Source organism: Mustela nigripes, chromosome 2 (genome assembly GCF_022355385.1).
Source record: "Mustela nigripes isolate SB6536 chromosome 2, MUSNIG.SB6536, whole genome shotgun sequence".
Taxonomy (NCBI): Eukaryota; Metazoa; Chordata; class Mammalia; order Carnivora; family Mustelidae; genus Mustela; species Mustela nigripes.
Genome location: NC_081558.1, coordinates 98,347,719 through 98,368,003, shown reverse-complemented (window position 1 = coordinate 98,368,003; position 20,285 = coordinate 98,347,719). Strand labels below are relative to the sequence as shown.

The window sequence follows — 20,285 nt, the reverse complement described above, 5'->3', positions numbered from 1 at the left end:
CCCCAGGTGGGGAACCTCAGCCGGACCATAGAGAAGATCAATGGTGTGGCCCGCTGCCCCTACGATCCGCGCCACAACTCCACAGCTGTCATCTCCTCTCAGGGGGAGCTCTATGCGGCCACCGTCATTGACTTCTCAGGTCGGGACCCCGCCATCTACCGCAGCCTGGGCAGCAGGCCACCACTTCGCACGGCCCAGTATAATTCCAAGTGGCTCAATGGTAAGGGGGCCCAGGCCCAGGGGTGGGGGGATCTCCTGCCAGCCGGCCTGCCCTGACCCCTTTCGATCCTCGTCCCTGCCCGCCTCTGAAAGGGATCACACCGCCTCCCTTGAGATGCCCAGAATTGGGCCAATGTTTCACCAAGGACAGTAGTACACTGGAGATGGACTTCAAATGAAATCACAGGTGTACCCAGAACAAATGGAGGGGAGGATATGAGGGCTGAAGAGGAGTTGGGAATTCATTAGGAGAAAGGGTTACAGGAAAGAACAGATTAGGAGAGGGCAGTAGGAGTTTCTTTTCCCTTGGAGTTGAATTCCTGCTTCTCCACTGACTGGCTGTGTGGCCTTGAGCACGTACTTGACCTCTCTCTGCCATAATGTTCTCATCCGTAATCAGAGGATAATCACAGCACTTACCTCATAGGTTGTTAAGAGGATCATATAAAGTACTTATAATAATGTCTGGTGTGCAGTGAGGGCTCAGTAGCTCATAGTAACTATTATTATAACTTCATAGTGGAGGTGGGAACAGGGTTAGCTAGAGCCCCCAGGTCCGCCAACTGTCCAGGAGTGTCAGGATGCCCATCTGGGAAAACAGAAGTCACCTCTCCCCTTCCTCCCCACTGGCCTGACCCACCCCTTTGTTCCTCTTCTGCCCCGCAGAGCCAAACTTCGTGGCAGCCTATGATATAGGGCTGTTTGCATACTTTTTCCTGCGGGAAAACGCGGTGGAGCACGATTGTGGACGCACTGTGTACTCCCGCGTGGCCCGAGTGTGCAAGAACGACGTGGGGGGCCGCTTCCTGCTGGAGGACACGTGGACCACGTTCATGAAGGCCCGGCTCAACTGCTCCCGCCCAGGCGAGGTCCCCTTCTATTACAACGAGCTGCAGAGTGCCTTCCACCTTCCTGAGCAGGACCTTATCTATGGGGTCTTCACCACCAACGTGTGAGTCCCTGGCCCGCTGCCATCCCTTCTCCGCCTCGCAGACCAGTGGGGTTGGGCACGTCCCTCTCTCTGGGCCTCTGTTTCTCCTTCTGTAAAGTGGGGAGTGCAATAGCGCTCCAGCCGGTCTTTGGGGTAAACTTGCTCCCAGATTCTACATTCCTCCCTTGCTCTGGCTTGCTGCCTTTGGAGGGGGGAGCACTTTTTCTGAATTGTTGAAGGGCAGGCTGAGGCCAGATCTGAAGAAAGTAAGTGGAGTTGGATTATGGCTCCGTGCAGGAAGAAATTGCTGGGGGAGAAAGGAAAATGGCCTGCCTTGGATGAGGGGATAGCAGCCCTGGGAGGGTCCAGGAGCAGCCACCCTATGGGCAAACTCAGAGAGAATTCTTTCTGGTCCCTTCCAACCTCAGGACTCCACCATCCTGCTAAACCTAAGCAGCAGAGTCTTCTGGCAGTCCTGCCAGCACTGGGAGACACAGGCTGGGATTCGGAGCCCCTTTTGTTTCCTGGGTGTAAGGAAGAGTAGCCCTCATGGAGATCACGAGGCCCTCCTCGCCTCATCCCCTTCTGTGTAAAGGCTGACCCTGTCAGGTGACTGTCATGTACAGAGTGCTGAACAGGCAGCAGAGACCGAGGAACTCGTTTGTCTTACACAACTCTGTGCGGGATTCTTGGTGAGGACCTCGGAAACATGTGAGCGTAGAGTGCCGTGTGCTTACCCTGGGCCCCCAGTAGCAGGGACTGGAGGAGGGCCAGGCTAGCTACAGGAAGCACAGTCTGAGGGGATGGACAAGGATGAGGGTAAAACTGGGAAACAGGAGCAGAGAGACCATCCAAGACAGAGGGACACCCAGGCATCACAGTCCATGCACGCCATGAGCCAACAACCAGGAATTAGTGACCAGTCCGGCAGTTGGCACCAGAAAGGGGACAGTCATGAGGCAGGGGCAGGAGCTGCTGTAGAGGCATGGGGAGAAAGTGATGACATTGGCATGGATTGGAAATAGTTTCTGTATTGTGTACCTTCTCCATGTCAGGTGCCTGTTGTGGTGGTGCCTGTCACAAGCAGGGGTACCAGTGAGCAAAAGCAAAGCTGGCTCTGCCCTTAAGGGACTTGCCTTCTAGAAATGGGAGTTATTAAACATCCAGTTTTAACTGTGTTGAATGCTACAAAGGGAAAGGGCAGTGCTCAGGGAAGTCTCTGCCAGTGTGGAGGGAGGGATGGTGATCAGGGAGGGCTTCCTGGAGGAAGTGCCATTTACAGGATGAATGGGAGTTAACTAGGGGAGAGGACCATTTCAGCCCAAGGGAACAACATACTCAGAGCTTTGGAGTGGGAAGAGAGAAATGTCAGGAACTTAGTTGGACCAGTGTGGCAGGACCCTGGGGGGTGAGGAAGAGGAGAAGCAGGAGAGGAGGCTGAGGGGCTGGGACAGGAAGAATTATGTCCTTAGAGACTGCTTCAGGGTTTTGATCTTTATTCTAAGAGCAAGGAGAAATTATTGAAGGGCTTGAAGCCAGCCAGAGACTAGCTTGGATGCGTATTTTGAAATGTTCACCGTGGCTGCTGTGTGGAGAATGGATTCCATGAGACTGGACAGGCTGTAGTAAGGGCAGCCATGAGATCAGCACAGCAACCATGGAGGTGATGGAGGTGCTGAGGCAAGGCAGAAAGGGCAGGGAGGGTAATGGACACCTTTGGGAGAGGGCATAAATGCAGAGAACAGAACTAGAAACATTTGTTGGCATGTTATGGGTTCTGTGACCTGTTCACATCGGACTCCCAGAAACGCCTGATCCTGGGACTGAACAGGTCTCACGAGGCTGTCCGGCCCAGGCTGGGGTGGGCAGCAGCAGGAATCAGTGGTTTGATAACCAGCTTGAAACGTCAAGTAAAATGAAAAAAGCAGAATAAAATGGAATCAAAAGAGTGGAGTACAATGCATTTGGTAAGGGTATTGTTTCATGAAAATGCTTTACAGATGTGTGTGCTCGGGTGCATGTTGTCATGGGACATATTTCTGACAGTGGGCTCCAGATTAAATGTCTGAAAAACCCTAACTTTATCTGACCCTCCCACTGGAGAAGGGAAAGGGGTGAGGAGCTAGCACAGAATTCTCCCAGAGGGCTTCTCCTCAGGGGGCCTTTCCCAGGGTTTCCAGAGTGCGAAGACTGCATGCCCTCCTTCTGTGACACCGCTGGTGTGCAGAGCACTGGTCTTGCGCTAGGTCCTCAGCAGGCCTCGGAGCTGTGCCACGTCATGCCTGGACGGCCACCAGTGGGGTTTAAGGCACCAATGCCCACAGGGAGGGCAGTATCCCACCACCTCTTGCCTTTCAGAAACAGCATTGCGGCTTCTGCTGTCTGCGCCTTCAACCTCAGCGCCATCTCCCAGGCTTTTAATGGCCCATTTCGCTACCAGGAGAACCCCAGGGCTGCCTGGCTCCCCATCGCTAACCCCATCCCCAACTTCCAGGTACAGCTTCTCCTCCCCTTTCCCTCTCCTCACAGAGCAGCTTTTCCTAGATAACCAGCCCCCAGCTGATTCCCAGCTGCTTGGTGCAAACACCGACCCATCCGTGCTGGTCTGCACCCATCTGTGGGGTCTGCGAAGATTCCCTAGCACAGTGGAGTGAGAGCGGGAAAGTGGGTGGCATGCAGAGCAAGGGAGCACGCTCTGAGCGATCTCTAAATGTGACCTCACACCTCCAGGGAGACTCAATGTAGGGAACTAGGGGAGCACTTACAAGCTGTCTGGTCAGAACTGGGGGATTTTTAGCTGGAATTTGCTTGCAGTCTACCCAGCCTGGGTACTATTTCCTGGAGGGTCTGAGTGCCAGGAGTGGTCAGGGTCCAGCCATGGGTGATGGGAACATCCCTAGTGCTGTGATGGAGAAGGGGAAAGAGCCATGAGGCAAAAGAAGCTACTGATGGTTAACTTTGGAATCCATCCAACTTCCTGCCCACCGGGCAGTATGGAGTATGGGAAGACCTCAAGTTTTGCAGTGGGATCATCCTGATGGATGGGTCAAGTCACCGAACCTCCCAGAATCTCTTTACCCTTATCTGGTACTAGGGATAACACTCTCAACCTCAAAGATAAGTGCAAGGGGGGGGGGGGGGCCTGGGGGGCTCAGTGGGTTAAAGCCTCTGCCTTTGGCTCAGGTCATGATCCCAGGGTCCTGGGATCGAGTCCCACATCGGGCTCTCTGCTCTGCAGGGAACCTGCTTCCTCCTCTCTCTCTGCCTGCCTCTCTACCTACTTGTGATCTCTCTCTGTCAAATAAAGAAATAAAAATATATATTAAAAAAAAAAAGATAAGTGCAAGGGTTAAACACGCACCTGACAGGATGCTGCATAAATGGTAGCTGCCCTCCAGCTCCGCTTTAGAAGGCACAAGAACTTGGAGCTGGTAGGAACACAGGATCAGGAAGGCAGGTTGTGGCCCAGCATGGGGGAGAAGCACCTACAGAAACAGTAGAAAATCTCAGGACACTTGATATCCACACTCAAAGGATTCATTTTTCGATAACCCAGCCCCTTTTTCATCCCCCGCCCCCCCCTTCACTGTCCCTCGCAGGTCCCTCCTCTGCATCTTCCCAGCCTCATTTTCCCTTAGTTCTCAAGGAAGAGGCATCTCTCCTCCCAGGAAGGGGTTGCAGGGAACGGAGAGAGGATATCAGGGTGGGGGTGGCGGGGCCGGGATCGAGTAATCACGACCTGCCCGCGGGCGCCTGGGTTATGATAAGGAAGGACAGGGGACGGGGCGGCCCATCGGCTGGGCCCGCGTGACCCCCACGCCCTCCCCTCTGTAGTGCGGCACCCTGCCAGAGGTGGGCCCCAACGAGAACCTGACGGAGCGCAGTCTGCAGGACGCGCAGCGCCTGTTCCTGATGAGCGAGGCTGTGCAGCCAGTGACCCCCGAGCCCTGTGTCACCCAGGACAGCGTGCGCTTCTCACACCTCGTGGTGGACCTGGTGCAGGCTAAGGACACGCTCTACCACGTGCTCTACATCGGCACCGGTGAGCCCTCGGCGCGCGGCCCTGTCCCGGGTCGGGAGGTGGTTGAGGGGCGAGGCCGGGGCTGGGCCTTCAAGGCCCCCCTCTTCTGGCCCCTCCAGAGTCGGGCACCATCCTGAAGGCCCTGTCCACCGCGAGCCGCAGCCTCCGTGGCTGCTACCTGGAAGAGCTGCACGTCCTTCCTCCGGGGCGCCGCGAGCCCCTGCGCAGCCTGCGCATCCTGCACAGCGCACGCGCGCTCTTCGTGGGGCTGAGCGACGGCGTGCTGCGGGTCCCCCTGGAGAGGTGCGCCACCTACCGCAGCCAGGGGTAAGCCGGGGCTGGGGAGTGGGGGAGGTGTTGCAGGGCGGGTGGGCGGGCTGGCCCTGGTCCTGGTCCTGGCCCTGGCCCTGGCCCTGGCCCTCTCCAGGCTTAGGCCCTGCCAGTCACACCTCGGAGGTGGCTCTAGAGAGGCAGAGCTCTGAAGCCGCCTGGGGTGGCTTCCTGACCCAGTCTCCAGTTGTTTGCTTTTGGACAAGTCACTTAACCTCAATTCCGGGGTCATAAAATATCCGCAGGCTTTTTGTAAAGGTTAATTGGGCTAGTCTGCATATACCACTTATCACTGCCCGGGGAAGGTGTGTGCTTTCCCAAATGAGGGTGGCCGCTCTATTCCTTGTGTCAACCCCGCAGCTCAGGCCTGTCAGCCGTCTCTAGCTTACTTGATTTATTCTCAACCCCTTTAATCCAGAGAAAGGTCTTTATCTTTGAAACCACAGGACTTACTACCCAGATGTGTGGGGAGATCAGAGAGGACTCTCTCTCTGAGTCAGCATCAGAATTTTGCTTTTCTTCCTTCAGGACTTAGAAGAGACAGAGAGACCTGGCTTGGGTGGGGTGGGGATCAGGAACCATGTGGAGCTGTTGGTTGTATTTGCTTCCCAACTGCTTTTGGGACCTCAGCTTCAAGTGGATTCATGAATTTGGCAATGATGGCACTGGCATTTCAGGGGAAAAACAAAAACCTATTCTGAAGCCAAATGGAAATGTATCTCTGATTCCTACCATGTGAAGCGCCCCCCGAGCGGTGCCCCTTCATTTTCGAGATAAATCAAAAGCTGCCTTAGCTGGCACAGCCGCAGCCATGTGGGCTCCCGTGGTCTTTGCAACCCAGAAGCTTCCTGGCCACGCCCATCTGTCCTTGAGATCTGAGAGACACATGGTACCCCTGCTGCCAAGGGTCATTCTCCAGTCCCTGTGGGATGTGCCAGGAGCTGAGCAGAGGGCCGGACGCCCGGGGAGGAGGCTGGATGGTCACGGGGTGGCAACCAGGGAAGAAGAAAGGGAGAGCAGACACTTAGGCTCCCCTCGGCCCCAACCCCTGGCTCCAGCCACAAAACACCTGACATTTACCAAGCTCTAGTGCTCAAAGCACTTTGCATGACTGTGGATGTGGGAGGAGGGAGACAAGATGAAATGGGCCCAGGACACTCATTTCCCCCAGCGCTGTGGATGTCTGGTAGTGGACATGTGGGGTGGGACAGTGGGGCATCGTAAGCGGGGCTCCCATGGCAGAATTGGGCTTCTCCTTCAGCTCTGTCATCTCCTAGCTACACAATCCTGAGCAAGCTACTTCAACTTTCGAAGTTTCTTCTCAGGGGAAAATAGGAGGAAACTGTGATGGAGCAAATGATAGTTCATTCTGGCAGAGATATTGTAAGGACTGGGAATTCCATTCAGGAAGTGCTCGCGCATGGTAGCTGGCGTCCTTATTCCCTTCTTATCTCCACAAATGCATGGCGGGGCCCTGCAGCCGCCTGGGTTCTCGGGGGCTTCAGCACCTGTCACGCTGAGTTCAGGCAGCACTGCTTGGCACGAATCGCAGGCTCTCTGCTGACGGCCTTTCCCCCGTACCTTGTGTTCTGCTTCAACTCTTGTGTTGTTATTAAACTTTTCATGTGTGTCTTGTTGCTTAGGAGCTGGTAAATCTTTGAAGGCAAACCCACTACTATCCCAGTAGTTTTTAGACTTCACCAGGGGGCCACGTCCAGCCCAAGGCACAAAGTGGCCTTGCACACATGACTGATCCTTCAGCTCATTGATCATATGGCCTGAGAGGAGGTCGGTGCAGGAGAGGAGTGGGGAAGGGGACTCGGGCCAGCTGGGAACGCCAAGGGAAGATGGGATCTGAACCTTCGCCTGTGGGCACTGAAGTGGTCTTTGAGCCGGGGAGGGGAGTGATAGGCAGCATGAATAGGTGTTTGACAAAGATCAATCAGACAGTGGTGAGTGGCATTGTCAAGGGGACAAGACGGTTGGCCAGCGTGAGCTAGCGTGGCTCCGGGCCAGATACGAGGGTCTGCAGGGGAACCAGGGGAAGGAAAACGCCAGGACATTGCCCCACTCACGTGACGCTGCGGAGAAGGGACAGGGAGGTTGCGTCCCGTGGCCGGGTGGAACCGCAAGGTAGAACAAGGTCAGTTTGGAATCTGATACTTTCACCCTCTCTGGATTCCTGAATTTGAGATAAGAGTGCTTGACATGTACAGTGAGACGCTGCTGTAAGGCTCTAGGTGGATCTAAAAATGTGAGGTCTCATGATCGCGACGGTAATAAAATGACCAGAGTGAGGCCCTGTAGTCACCAACCTTGTGCACCCCAGAGTCTGGAAGCCAACTGTCACACTATATCTGAATTTGTGCTGTTGGGGGCAGGTTGTCACAGGGTTTTAGGTTTTACCGTGTCCTAGCATAGACATTTCATGCTTTTTTACCTCATTCCTTCCAAAGCTGGCAGGAGGATGAGGGTGGATTGGCAGAGGCCTTTTCAGGCCCCTCCACTGCCCAGAATCCAGGGGCTTGTCTCCATCCCCCTCCTTTGGCTCAGGCAAGTCACAGCCCCATGGGGCATACCCAGGACCCTGGGCTGGCCAGAGAGAGATCGAGGCCCACAAGAGGTGGGGCAGAGGGAATGAGCTGTTGACAGGCTCTGCAAAGCAAGTGTTTTATGTGTGAACCGCCTCCTCCCTCCCTTCAGCATGCCTTTCATGCTGCACTGGAGGGGGTGTGGGGGTGTCTATACCGGTTGGCTCAGGAAGGTGCCTCACTCCCTATAGGAAATCTGGGTTTTCTTCCTTGGCCATCTGAAATGATGGCCACTTGCTCCCAATCTCCACCTTGGACAGCTCCCGCTGTGAGACTAGTGCTACCCCGTGCTGGAATCTGCCCGCTCTTCAACTTACACCATCCGTCTCTGTCCTGCTTCCCAGCCCACAGAATGAACCTGTTCCCTTTTGTAATGGCTGCCTGAGACACTGCAGTAAAGAAGACATGGTGATATCTTATTGGTCTAATGGCCGCTTTTATGAAAGGAACAATCAACTGATACCCATTTTTTGCAGGCAGACACGCTTTAATTCTCTCCTTGGAGCTTTAATTTTGTTAAAAACATTCCCTGCTCTATAAGCTTTGGAGTGGTCTTGGGCCAAAAGCAGCAAATGTGGCCAGGAAAAGAGCTTGAATATTGGCTCTGGGGGAGTCGTGTAAGCCCCATCAGGCGCCCAGGAGTGGGGAACGGCAGAGCAGGCATGTTTGTGGGCAATCTGGTCTCTTTCTTGTCTGGGAGAACTGAGAGCCGGCTGAGAGAGTAAGGGACCCCAAGTCAGGGTTCTGGGGCCAGTCTGGGCTTTTCTTCCCTCCCTTCTTATTCTGTCATGGATTGGAAAGACAAGGCATTTGGTCTCTTGGCTTGGGAGCCCTGAACAACATGGCCCCGGAACAACAATTCTCCACCATGCTGTTCCTGAGAATCACCTGGGGAGTGTTTAAAAGCTTCCAGTGGCTGAGCCAACTTTGGTCCCTAATGCCCAGAGATGGGGGGGGGGGGGGGTGGTGGTGGTTATTTTGTTTGCTGAAGCTTTTTAAAAGATCCCTAGGAGTTTCCAATTTGACGTCAAAAGTCTAGTCTACTGGCTAGACCATAGATGAAAGAAGTAGCATGAGGCAAAATTGCATTCCTCAAGAATCATCTGCTTTTATCTTGTACAAACTGATTCAAATTTTCTGCTCTTCTCCATTTTCTCTACTGACAGACATTAGTTTCTGATGAGTAGAATTTTATTTATTATTATTATTCATCCCTAGTCATGGCTCTCTTTTATTTAATTTGTGTTGCTTCTGAAGCGCCCTGTCAGTTGGTTCTGGAGTTTGATTCTGCCTTCTGAGACCTGATGGAAATACCCTCAGAAGTGTGGACTTTAGTGAGTTCTGATGGGCTGGATTTGCTAGCGGCAAGTTTGGCCCATGCATCAGCCAGAGAGCAGAATCTCGAAACCACATGTTGCTGGGACTACTTTGCCTATGTACTGTATCTAGTCCCATGGTGTCTAGTTTGATGCATTCTGCTGGTGAAACACCCCCCGCATCAAACCAGTGGCCCCAAATGAAAATACGAACACACTTATATTGTACAATTTACACAAATTGTCCTTGAGTCAATAAAATGAAAACAGATTTTTGAGTAACAGATGAGCATTCTGGATTCCCGGGCAGGCGATGGTGTGCTTGCTAGGGTCCAGCATGGGCCTCACCCACTGAAGCCCCAGGCATCACCCCCCCTTAAATGAGGTCATGGGCTGCCTGAGCAAGGGGCAGCATCTTCAGCTGCTTCTGGCAACAAGGGGAAGCCCCACCCCCCGCTTGGTGAGCTCTCTCATATAACCTTATTTCTCTTTGGAACCTGACATGGTCCATTGAACTCCACTGAAAATAAAGAACTCACCTGATGGGAGACTCTCCCTGAAGCTTTGAGAGGAAAGAAAGATTCTACCCTGGAGACACCAAAAGGAGAAAACCGTTGACTCCTTCATAGATTCCTTTCACCTTTGACATCCTTGGCCTCTTTGGCCCATCAAAAATCCCTCTGCAGAGTCACGTCATGGTGTGGACTCCCCCCACCTCCCTTTACCTGAAGCGTATTCTGCTTCCTGGCCTCCAGTTTCTGCCCCCACTCCCAGTGCTCTCTCTAGACCCTGTCTTGCAGGCCCACTGCTGGGGAGCAGCCATGTCTGGTAAAAGGGGTGGAAGTTGGGAAGGGGAGGCAGAAGGGACCCAGAATCCCCTGGGGTTGGCAGTGGGTTCATCCCAGCAGAGGGTACTTCCTTCAGGCTCCAGAATCTGTTACTCCATTTACTTAGCAATGAATAGCCAATTCTGATTCCATAACTTCCATACTCTTTTTCTCCTCCTTGAAATCTTACTATTAGAGATTTGTTTTATAAAAGTTTTATGTGTTTATTTAGTTTAAGTAATCTCCACACCTGAGGTAGTGCTCAAACTCATGACCATGAGATCAAGCATAACACACCCTTCTGACTGAACCAGCCAGGGACCCCCAACATTAACTTGTTGCTGTTGTTGTTGTTAAAAACTGCAAAGGATATTCTCTCTCTCTCTCTGTGTGTGTGTGTGTGTGTGTGTGTGTGTGTGTGTGTGTGTGTGAAATAAATAAATAAATAAATCTTTGGGGGAAAAAATTGCAAAGGATGGGATGCCTGGGTGGCTCAGTTGATTAAATGTCTGTCTTCAGCTAAGGTCATGATCCCAGGGTCCTGGGATCAAGCCCCACCTCAGGGTCCTTGCTCAGCAGGGAGTCTGCTTCTCCCTCTTTTGGCTTCTCTCCTTGCTTGTGTGCTGCCTCTCTCTCTCTCCCTTTCTCTCTGACAAATAAATAAATAAAATCTTTAAAAGAAAAACTATAAAGGATACAATGAATACATCTGAAGGAGAAAGGGAAGAGAGGAGCCCTAGAACGTGAGAAGTGGAGGCATCTGGGACATTCATTGCTGTGTGAACCATTACCTTCTCTAGGTCATTGCAGATAGACCAGCCCTGAGAGCCCGGGAAAGGGGATGTGAGCCACGTGATTCCCTCTCTTGGCAGCCTGCACTCATTTTCATGATGCTGACGCACTAGACTCTGGTTCCTGCCGCTGAGCAGCACAGGCATGTGGGTGCCCAAGAGGGGACCATGCCTTGGTGTTCCCTGACCCTATGCCTGTGGCTTGAGGCATGGGGCTAGGTTCCCTCAGTGGGTGAAGTCAGACACAGCCTCCAGCTGGGAGGCAAGAACATGGTGGAAGAATCATGGTCAAGAAGTCTAGGCTCCTAGAAAGAAGAATTCTAGTCTCTAGCCCCAGCTTTGCCATGTGTAATTCATGTGATCTAGGTGACACTCCTCTTCCCTCTCTGTGACTGTCTCTTCCTTTATACAATAAAAATGTGGTGTTGTGGATCCCAGTAATTCTCACCTTGGCTTCCATTAGAATCACATAGGAGCTTTTAAAACCTCCTCCTTCCTCCCTGGACATTTTTGTATGGAAGGGGCAGGTATTGGTGTTTTCTAAAAGCTTCTTTCGTGATTCTAGTGTGCAACCAGGGCTGAGAACCCTGAGCCGGACCGTCCCTCATCCATCACTCGTGTTTTATGGAGTTATCTTCATAGTGTCTGGCAGAGAGGCACAGCACTGCTGTCTTGGATTTCTGTTCCCCTTATCTTCTCCTGTGGGGCCTAGATGGGGAACACGGGACACCCAGGCTTGGGGAAGGCAAGGTTAAGTGTGTGGGCCCTGGAAGGCAAAGGTTTGAGTCCTTGTTCAGCTCTCTGGGTTTCCTCTATATAACATGGGGATAATAACAGTACCTCCTGCATTGGGTTGTTGTGTTAAATTAACTCATGCTCATAAGGTGTTTAAAATTATTCCTGGCACAGAAGGTGTTCAGTGAGCTTAGTTATTACTTTGGAGGGCAACTGGATGGATCAGGGCACCCAGAGGGGAGTGGCGAGGTGTGCTCATGGGTTACAGGTGAGGCTGGGAGGCCAGCAGGCTTGAGTCTCAGGACCTCTGTCTGGCAGGGCGTGCCTGGGGGCACGGGACCCATACTGCGGCTGGGACGGGAAGCAGCAACGGTGCAGCACACTTGAGGACAGCTCCAACATGAGCCTCTGGACCCAGAACATAACAGCGTGTCCTGTGAGAACCCTCTCATGCTCCCCACCTGGGACCTCTCCCCCCAATTCATGCGATGACTCTCCATCAGTATCCGCGTGTCCCCTGGGACCTGGTATCTTCCCTCTCCCTGCCTCCTTTGACCCACTGATGTGTATCTGCAGGTTCGAAACGTGACTCGGGATGGGGGCTTCGGCCAGTGGTCACCATGGCAACCATGCGAGCACTTGGATGGGGACAATTCAGGCTCTTGCCTTTGTCGGGCTCGAGCCTGTGACTCCCCCCGACCCCGCTGTGGGGGACGAGACTGCCTGGGGCCAGCCATCCACATTGCCAACTGTTCCAGGTATGTGAAGATACCTGGATGGTGGCTGCTTTGGACTGGAAAAGGGGCTGGGGTAGAATAGAGGAAATGGGGCATCCCCAGACAGGTGTTCCCACAAAGGGACAGAAGCCACTTCAGAACTGTGCAGGGAACTGGAGAGGTGGCTAAAATATGAGCCCTCCACTCTAGTGGGAAAGAAGTCTCTGCCTTGTGGGGGCTCTTGATACAAACAGGAAGGCTGGACAGGCCCAGAGTCACAGATCATGGCCTCAATAAGCCTTGCTGTTCCAAACACGAGGGATAGCATAGGATGGTGGTACAGTAGGCAGAGCTGGTGCCCATCCTGGATTGCCATCCCCTCTAAGTATGACCCTGGATTCTCTTAAAATAACTCAATTCTCTACACATGTATTGACTGAACTGTCAAAACAACCTCATGGGGTAGGAATACAATCATTATCCTCACTTTAAAGATAAGAGTTTTATGAGGCACAGACATTTTCAGTAACTTGCCTAGGCTCATACAGCCAGTAAGTGATACAGCCAAAACTTGAAAATTGGAGTCAAAGTAGACAATAGTGAGTGGTGTCTGAGATTGGATCAAAGCGTGGGATGTTGGAGAACAGGGGAGAGAGCATGGCATTGAGTGCGAGTGCAAGGGTTGGGCAACCCAGAAAGATGAAACCAAGTTTGCATATTGAAAAGGCAAATGGAGACTTTTCTAGAGAATGTGTCCTTTGGCCCCACTAGTATCTCCAGGCCCTGGGTCCTATCTCTATGCCCTTAGCCCTGGAAAAAGGCCCTCAACACATGTTTGAGGAATGAATGAATACAGGAACGAATAAATAAGTCTGCCTGAGCCGACCTGGCTAGGAGCTGCCATTTCCCAGAATCACTGTCTAATAACAATATAAAACCCACCCGCCCAGATATAGATAGATCTGAGTAGCTAGAAGTCGGAGGGTCACCTGTTTCTGTCCCCTCTGACCCCACCAGGAATGGGGCGTGGACCCCGTGGTCCTCGTGGGCCCTATGCAGCACGTCCTGTGGGATCGGATTCCAGGTCCGCCAGCGAAGTTGCAGCAACCCCGCGCCCCGCCACGGCGGCCGCATCTGCGTGGGCAAGAGCCGGGAGGAGCGGTGAGCGAGCGTGTGGCCAGAGGTTTTGGAGGCAAGCTAGCCCTGCAGTCCCAGACTTGCCCGGCCCCCTAGGAAGTGGCCTGGATTCTACGAGTGAGCCAGTGGACTCTTGTCCTTCTCAGGCTTGCACTCCCAGTGACCTCTTGTTAGGGAAAGGGGTGCCTGCTCCCTAGTGCGTTGACTGCTCCCCCCCACCAACACTCTTCCCCTCAGGTTCTGTAACGAAAACACGCCTTGCCCGGTGCCCATCTTCTGGGCGTCATGGGGCTCCTGGAACAAGTGCAGCAGCAACTGTGGGGGCGGCGTGCAATCGCGGCGGCGGTCCTGTGAGAACGGCAACTCCTGCCCTGGCTGTGGTGTGGTGAGGCCCTGCCGAGGACCTGCCCCCAGGGAAGGGTGGGGGGAGGCGGGGCCGCAGGGCAGGCCTGGGGCTGCAGGTCCACCAGACAGCACCCGGTCCCATCCCAAGGAATTCAAGACCTGCAATCCGGAGGGCTGCCCAGAAGTGAGGCGCAACACGCCGTGGACACCGTGGCTGCCGGTGAACGTGACTCAGGGTGGGGCGCGGCAGGAGCAGCGTTTCCGCTTCACGTGCCGCGCGCCCCTGCCCGACCCCCACGGCCTGCAGTTTGGCAGGAGGAGGACAGAGACCAGAACCTGCCCAGCGGACGGCTCGGGAGCCTGCGACACCGACGGTACAGCGCCGCGCCCCACACCCTCCCAGGCCCAGAGCGCTGGCGCGGGACTGGGGGAGGCCAGAGTCGGACAGAGAGCAGGGAGGTGGATCACGTGGCTTGGAAGGAGCCGGGAGGCCTGTGGGGCAGGAGTGGGGCCGTGGGATGTGCTCCTCACTGAGACCAGTCTCCCCACCCGTGCCCCACCCAGCCCTGGTGGAGGATCTCCTGCGCAGCGGGGGCACCTCCCCGCACTCGGTGAGTGGTGGCTGGGCCGCGTGGGGCCCGTGGTCGTCCTGCTCCCGAGACTGCGAGCTGGGCTTCCGCGTCCGCAAGAGAACGTGCACGAACCCGGAGCCCCGCAATGGAGGCCTGCCGTGTGTAGGCGACGCAGCCGAGTACCAGGACTGTAACCCCCAGGCTTGTCCAGGTGACCCTGGGCTCAGGGAGCCCCCATTTGGGAGACCCACTAGGCCATACTTCGTAACCAGATGACCTCTTCTTTTTGCCAACTCTGTAGACTGGGCCCTAGAGCAAGTCTGTGGCCTGACCACAGACACCACCTACTCCCGCAGGGGGGGGGGGGGTCCTTTCCTCATCTTCCCTGTCACTTTTTTCTCTCCCCTAACGGGTTAGCCAGATTAGAGGTTTGATTTGCAGTGGGGTTGGTTTTTGATGTCTCCTCTGCATCCTGCATTTCCCCCTGGACCCCTGAGGAGGAAGGGGCAGTCCCTAAAAATGGGCTGGGGGTGGGGGTGCAGGTGATGGGGGCAGAGTGGCCTAACTTGGGATAGGGTAGAAGTCTGTCTTGGGTCACACCTGCCCCTGCAGCCCCCTTCACACACCCCATCCCCTTGTAGTGCGTGGTGCCTGGTCCTGCTGGACCTCGTGGTCCCCATGCTCAGCTTCCTGTGGTGGAGGCCACTATCAACGCACAAGGTCCTGCACCAGTCCCGCGCCCTCCCCAGGAGAGGACATCTGTCTTGGTCTGCACACAGAGGAGGCACTGTGTGCGACACAGGCTTGCCCAGGTATTAAGAACATTGGGCCAGGGCTGGATCCCTCTGATCAACCTCATGGGGGCCCAGGTCAGTTAAACTCAAGCCAGCCTGCAACCCACAGAAGGCTGGTCCCCGTGGTCTGAGTGGAGCGCGTGCACTGAGGATGGAGCCCAGAGCCGCAGTCGGCACTGTGAAGAGCTGGTCCCAGGGCCCAGCACCTGTGCCGGAAACAGCAGCCAGAGCCGTCCCTGCCCCTACAGCGAGATTCCTGGTAGGCCCTGAAGCCAAAGGCTTCACCTCAGCCCTTCCCACCCTGAGCTCCCAGCCTCCTTCCCCTTCTAAAGAACCTTAGTAAGTCTCAAATGGAACACCAGGGTGGGCGGTACGCCTGTTTGGGGCTGTTGCCCCTTCTCTAGTGAATGGGCTGACCCCTCTTAGAGACAGAGTCTGAGTGGGGACAGAGTGTAATGAAGGCCTCCGACCATGTCCCATGGCTCTGTGCTGACCCAGGGATCCTCCTAGAGATATCCCTCACCCCAGAGGGAACCTTCTCTCCTACCTACACCAAGTCCCTCTCCGCTTGTCTTCCCACAGTGATCCTGCCTGCCTCCAGCACGGAGGAGTCCGCCGGCTGTGGAGGTAAAGGGAACCTGCCCCACCTCATGACACTGTCTTTCCACCTCTCCTCCCCAAAGAGGAGACCAGCTCTGCTCTGAAATCTGGAGTCTCTCCACTTCCTGCTCCAGAGAGACAAACCTTGTGGAGGTCCTGGCTGCTCTGGACCGTGTATGGGGGGTCCAAGAGGTTCCATCTCTGCCCCCCAACTAGGAGGCAGTTACCAAACCTGTATTCAGGAAAAGTCACCCAGCTCCACCCCCTCTGGTGGCCTCCTCTTACTCAACCACAGGTGTCCTGTGAGAGAGGCCCCTGGCAGACTGCCCAGCTTTCCTGTTTTCAGTGGCTCTGGCCTTAAAACCCTTCCCTTTATGTCTCAGAGCCTCTTCTTGGGAGGCTATCAGAACTGGAGTCTCTCCTCTTCACAGTGGGCCTATCCTTACCACTTCCTTCTTCCTCTCCCAGGGTTCAGTCTCATCCACCTGGTAGCCACAGGTGTCTCCTGCTTCCTGGGCTCCGGGCTGCTGACCTTGGCAGTGTACCTGTCCTGCCAGCACTGCCAACGTCAGTCCCAGGAATCCACACTCGTCCACCCCGCCACCCCCAACCACCTGCACTACAAGGGTGGGGGCACCCCCAAGAATGAGAAGTACACGCCCATGGAGTTCAAGGTGGGAGCCTTCATACAGAGACTGTGGGGTGAAGGGTGTCTGGGTTCTGGCCCTGAGTTGGGCTGAACTGGGCTGGGCACTGGGGAGGGCGCCCTAGTGGTGTGAACTGTGTCAGCGGCCAGAATGTTTTTTCACTGCCTGGTGCCTGATCCCCTTGCCCTGGCCCGTCCCTTTTCCCATCTCTCCCTTACCCTTTCCTCTCTGGTTCCTTCCTTCTCCCACAGACCCTGAACAAGAATAACCTGATCCCCGATGACAGAGCCAATTTCTACCCATTGCAGCAGACCAATGTGTACACAACCACCTACTATCCCAGCCCGCTGAACAAACACAGCTTCCGGCCCGAGGCCTCGCCTGGACAACGGTGCTTCCCCAACAGCTGATAACACTGTTCTGGGGACCTGGGCTCCTTGCCTTCTTGAGACACAGAGCAGATGGAAATGGGACGGCGGAGCCAGTTTGGTTTTCTCCTTCTGCACTAGGCCAAGAACTTGCTGCCTTGCCTTCGGGGGTCCCATCCAACTTCAAAGAGCTCTGGCTGGCGGTGACCATGGGGGAGAGGGCTGGCACATGGCTGCACTTCCAGCTCAGCCCAGGTCTCTCATGGCCTCCTTGTGACCCACTACCGTGCTGATCTCCCCTGCCGTGTGTGGGCTGTGGACCTACTGGGCATGAGAGGAGCTGGAGAGTGGAGATGGCAGGACAGCAGACTTTTAGGTTTGGGCTGGAAATGAGGCTCACATGGCCCCCATGGGCCGAAGCTGTCCCTCTCTGGCTGGCCCCAGGAAGGGCCAGCCTCCACCCTGATTATCTCTGAGAGGAACTAAGCAAATGGTCCCAGAAGCTGCGGATTCTCTGCCCAGGGCTGGGCCACTGTGGTGCTGCCCCTGTGTGACCTGGCGACCAAGGCTGGCCCAGGTTGTCCACTTTTGCCTAGCAGTCTGTGCTTTGCCCAGGAGACATCCCTCCTCTGGTCAGAGGCAGTGAGGGCTGGGGACTGAAGATCGATCTTTGCTAAGAAGCCCTTTAATCTGGGCTGGTGCAGGCCTCAGCTTTGCCCTCAGAATGCAGGAATTGTGGTCCAAGAGAAAGGGAGGCAGGAGTCCACCCTCCGTGCCACTATGGAGACTGTCTTCGATTGTTGTTCGGTAGAGCTGTTGGCTGAGACCTGCTTGGGAGTCTCTGCTGGCCCTTCGTCTGTTCAGGAACACACACACACACACACACACACATATGCACACACTTTCTCACACACACACGTATATACACACTCAACATGCTACAGCAACAAGAAGGATGTTGGACTGTGGCATTATTAATTAAAGATGATATCCAGTCTCCAAATAGAATTCTGTCTTCGTGCCTATGTGTGTGGGCTCCTCTCAGCGCGGGCTCGTCAAGCCGAGCAGTGCACTGGGGTAATAGGTGGTCTTCTCAGGGCTCGGGGAGTGATCCACAGAGAATTTGACTTTCATAGAGGGTATCTTTCCAAAGTGACAATATGTACATACACACTTGCTGCTCTAAACCCTTTTTGGGAAAGAGATGAGGGACAAATCCATAAGTAGGAACACAAAGTCCACCAAAGGCAACACAACTGGAGATTTTTCTGCCTGTTCCCTTAGTAGCTCTTCTGGACAACAGCTCCAGAATGGAAATGCATGAGTGCAGCAACAGAGTATTGATGGGGGTTAATTTATGACGTATTTATAAGGCTAAGTTTAATAAAAAACCAAAGCTGACTGAAACAATGAATAAACCAGTGAAGTGGGAGAAGCCCAATATAGTTTTTGCTGGATTAAGTCAAAATAACCTCGAAGCCTCAGCCCACCAAGTCAGAAAGAGAGATAAATGGATGGATATGTTCAATTCAGAGCAAAATTTCCCAACTTAATTGGCTGGATCAATTCTCCCAGGACTCCCAATGAATTCCACTTGTAGGTCAGACTTTAAGGCCTATGATCCTAGGAGTAAGGAGGAGGAAAAGCGCATTCCTGGGCCCCAGTCCTACAATCCCTTGTCCTTTCTGGGACAAATTAAGTAGTGGTGTCCTCAGGGCAGGGTGGAGCCCAATCAGAGAGAGCTCAGGGGACAAAGGAGTATTTCTGCTTTGGGGTTTCTCACCAGGTTCCTGTTAACATGAGCGCAGAGCTTGTGGGAACCAAGGGTGTGTTAGATCTTGAGGTCTCTGATTCTCTTGGACCTGGTAGAAGCAAGTGAAGCTTAAGAGTGTCCAAGGGCCCAGGGCCTACTTCTCAAGGGCCACTTGTATGTTCAAGTGGAGGGACTGGATAGGTCTGTAGGAAGTAGTAACGGAGAGTAACTAGCTAATGCTCACCCCCTATTGACTGGAATGGCACTGGTGGGAATGAAAAACCTATGGGTGCAGTGGAAAAACACCATACGCACACACACACACTGAATTCACTTTTTATTAATAAAAACAAAACAAAACTGTTGTGTCTTTGGACGCATGACCACCAGAATGCATTAAAGGGATCCACACTGCCTGCAAATGAGCTTGCGTGGTTGGCAAAAGCTGCTCTGTAGCCAGCCCTGACCCACAGATGAGGAAGCCAAGAATGTTCTTCCTGGAGGCTGTGTTCTCTGGCAGGTGTTTGAGGCCACCTGGATGACTGTGTAGTGTCAGGAAGCTGAGGTATGAAGAAGAGGTGCTTCTTAGGCTCAGCTGGCTCAGCCAAAGGGGAAGGGAAATGTGGGGTTGGGCGCTCTAGGCCTTCTTGGGCCATCTTGTTTTTGGATAACCCTGTATGTATGTTTTCTTGTCTTTAAAGTAATACATGTTTATTGTAGACAATTTGAAGTTTACAAAAAACAAAAAATATAAACACAGTTATAGGTAAAAACCAAGGCAGAGACTTAGGGATTTTTAAATGGCGATATGAGACATTTCTTTTCTCAACATCACTCTAAAAGCCAAGAGGACAAAAAGCAAAAGCTGTCACTATTTTCAATAAAACTAGGATATAGCTATAATCCCAAATCATAGTACATGAATACAGAAAGCAGATAGAGGAACAGAAATCATCTGGAGGAGTGGGCATGGGTCAAACCTAAGCACCTAAGCAATTTCAGAATCAGCAAATTGGAAGACCTGGTATCAGGAAGGTGGGGTTAAGGTGGGAGCCTAAAAATGAGGTGTTTGTTGAAAAACTGTGTTTAAGCTTCATCTAGACCCTCAAGATGACATCATTCTCTAGTGTTAAACCTAAGTCACTACTCCTTTCTCTCCACAGAGGGCAATAAGTATATTCCCTTGAGACTGAACTAGACTGGACATGGAGATATCAGGCGCAAAGTGGGTGTGTGGGAGTCTGTTTGGACAACTAGAGGGTTAAGAAACACACTATGATTATTGGTGGGATACAGCAGTTTCCTTTTTGACTAACTCCAAGATTCTGGCAACCAAGCTTCTCCCTATCCCCTCCTCTAGGCAGGAGATTGGAAGATAATTCTTTGAAGAAGCATGCTAAGTCTACAGAATTTGAAGAAATAAGTCAGCTGGTCATCTGTGCAACAGTCTTAGAGTGAAGACACAAGCAGTGTCCGAGTACACAGAACGTGAGTCAGTTTTTAGCACCTGACTCATAAACAAGAACACACAGATAAGGGTCACAAACATCAGAAAAAAGTGCCAACATGAAGGGAAGACCAAGAGGAACTCA

The 20,285-nt window shown here is 53.4% G+C and overlaps 1 protein-coding gene across 5 annotated transcripts in view; it reads left to right on the top strand.

The window, feature by feature from the left end:
* The window catches only part of SEMA5B (semaphorin 5B), a 114,390-nt gene extending 96,095 nt beyond the window's left edge, over nucleotides 1–18,295 (top strand). For 2 of the 5 annotated variants that reach the window (XM_059391077.1, XM_059391073.1), the window contains exons 7-22: nucleotides 7–220; nucleotides 886–1,171; nucleotides 3,509–3,644; nucleotides 4,985–5,192; nucleotides 5,291–5,498; nucleotides 12,080–12,197; nucleotides 12,338–12,519; nucleotides 13,495–13,638; nucleotides 13,852–13,999; nucleotides 14,108–14,333; nucleotides 14,524–14,742; nucleotides 15,173–15,343; nucleotides 15,435–15,584; nucleotides 15,908–15,952; nucleotides 16,394–16,599; nucleotides 16,824–18,292. In XM_059391077.1, coding sequence (XP_059247060.1) covers nucleotides 7–220; nucleotides 886–1,171; nucleotides 3,509–3,644; nucleotides 4,985–5,192; nucleotides 5,291–5,498; nucleotides 12,080–12,197; nucleotides 12,338–12,519; nucleotides 13,495–13,638; nucleotides 13,852–13,999; nucleotides 14,108–14,333; nucleotides 14,524–14,742; nucleotides 15,173–15,343; nucleotides 15,435–15,584; nucleotides 15,908–15,952; nucleotides 16,394–16,599; nucleotides 16,824–16,982 — 2,820 coding nt within the window. In that variant the 3' untranslated portion in view covers nucleotides 16,983–18,292. Of the gene's footprint in view, nucleotides 1–6; nucleotides 221–885; nucleotides 1,172–3,508; nucleotides 3,645–4,984; nucleotides 5,193–5,290; nucleotides 5,499–12,079; nucleotides 12,198–12,337; nucleotides 12,520–13,494; nucleotides 13,639–13,851; nucleotides 14,334–14,523; nucleotides 14,743–15,172; nucleotides 15,344–15,434; nucleotides 15,585–15,907; nucleotides 15,953–16,393; nucleotides 16,600–16,823 lie in introns of all 5 variants that reach the window. The other 3 variants (XM_059391074.1, XM_059391076.1, XM_059391072.1) reach the window with 3 other exon arrangements.
* The last annotated feature ends 1,990 nt before the right edge of the window (nucleotides 18,296–20,285 follow it).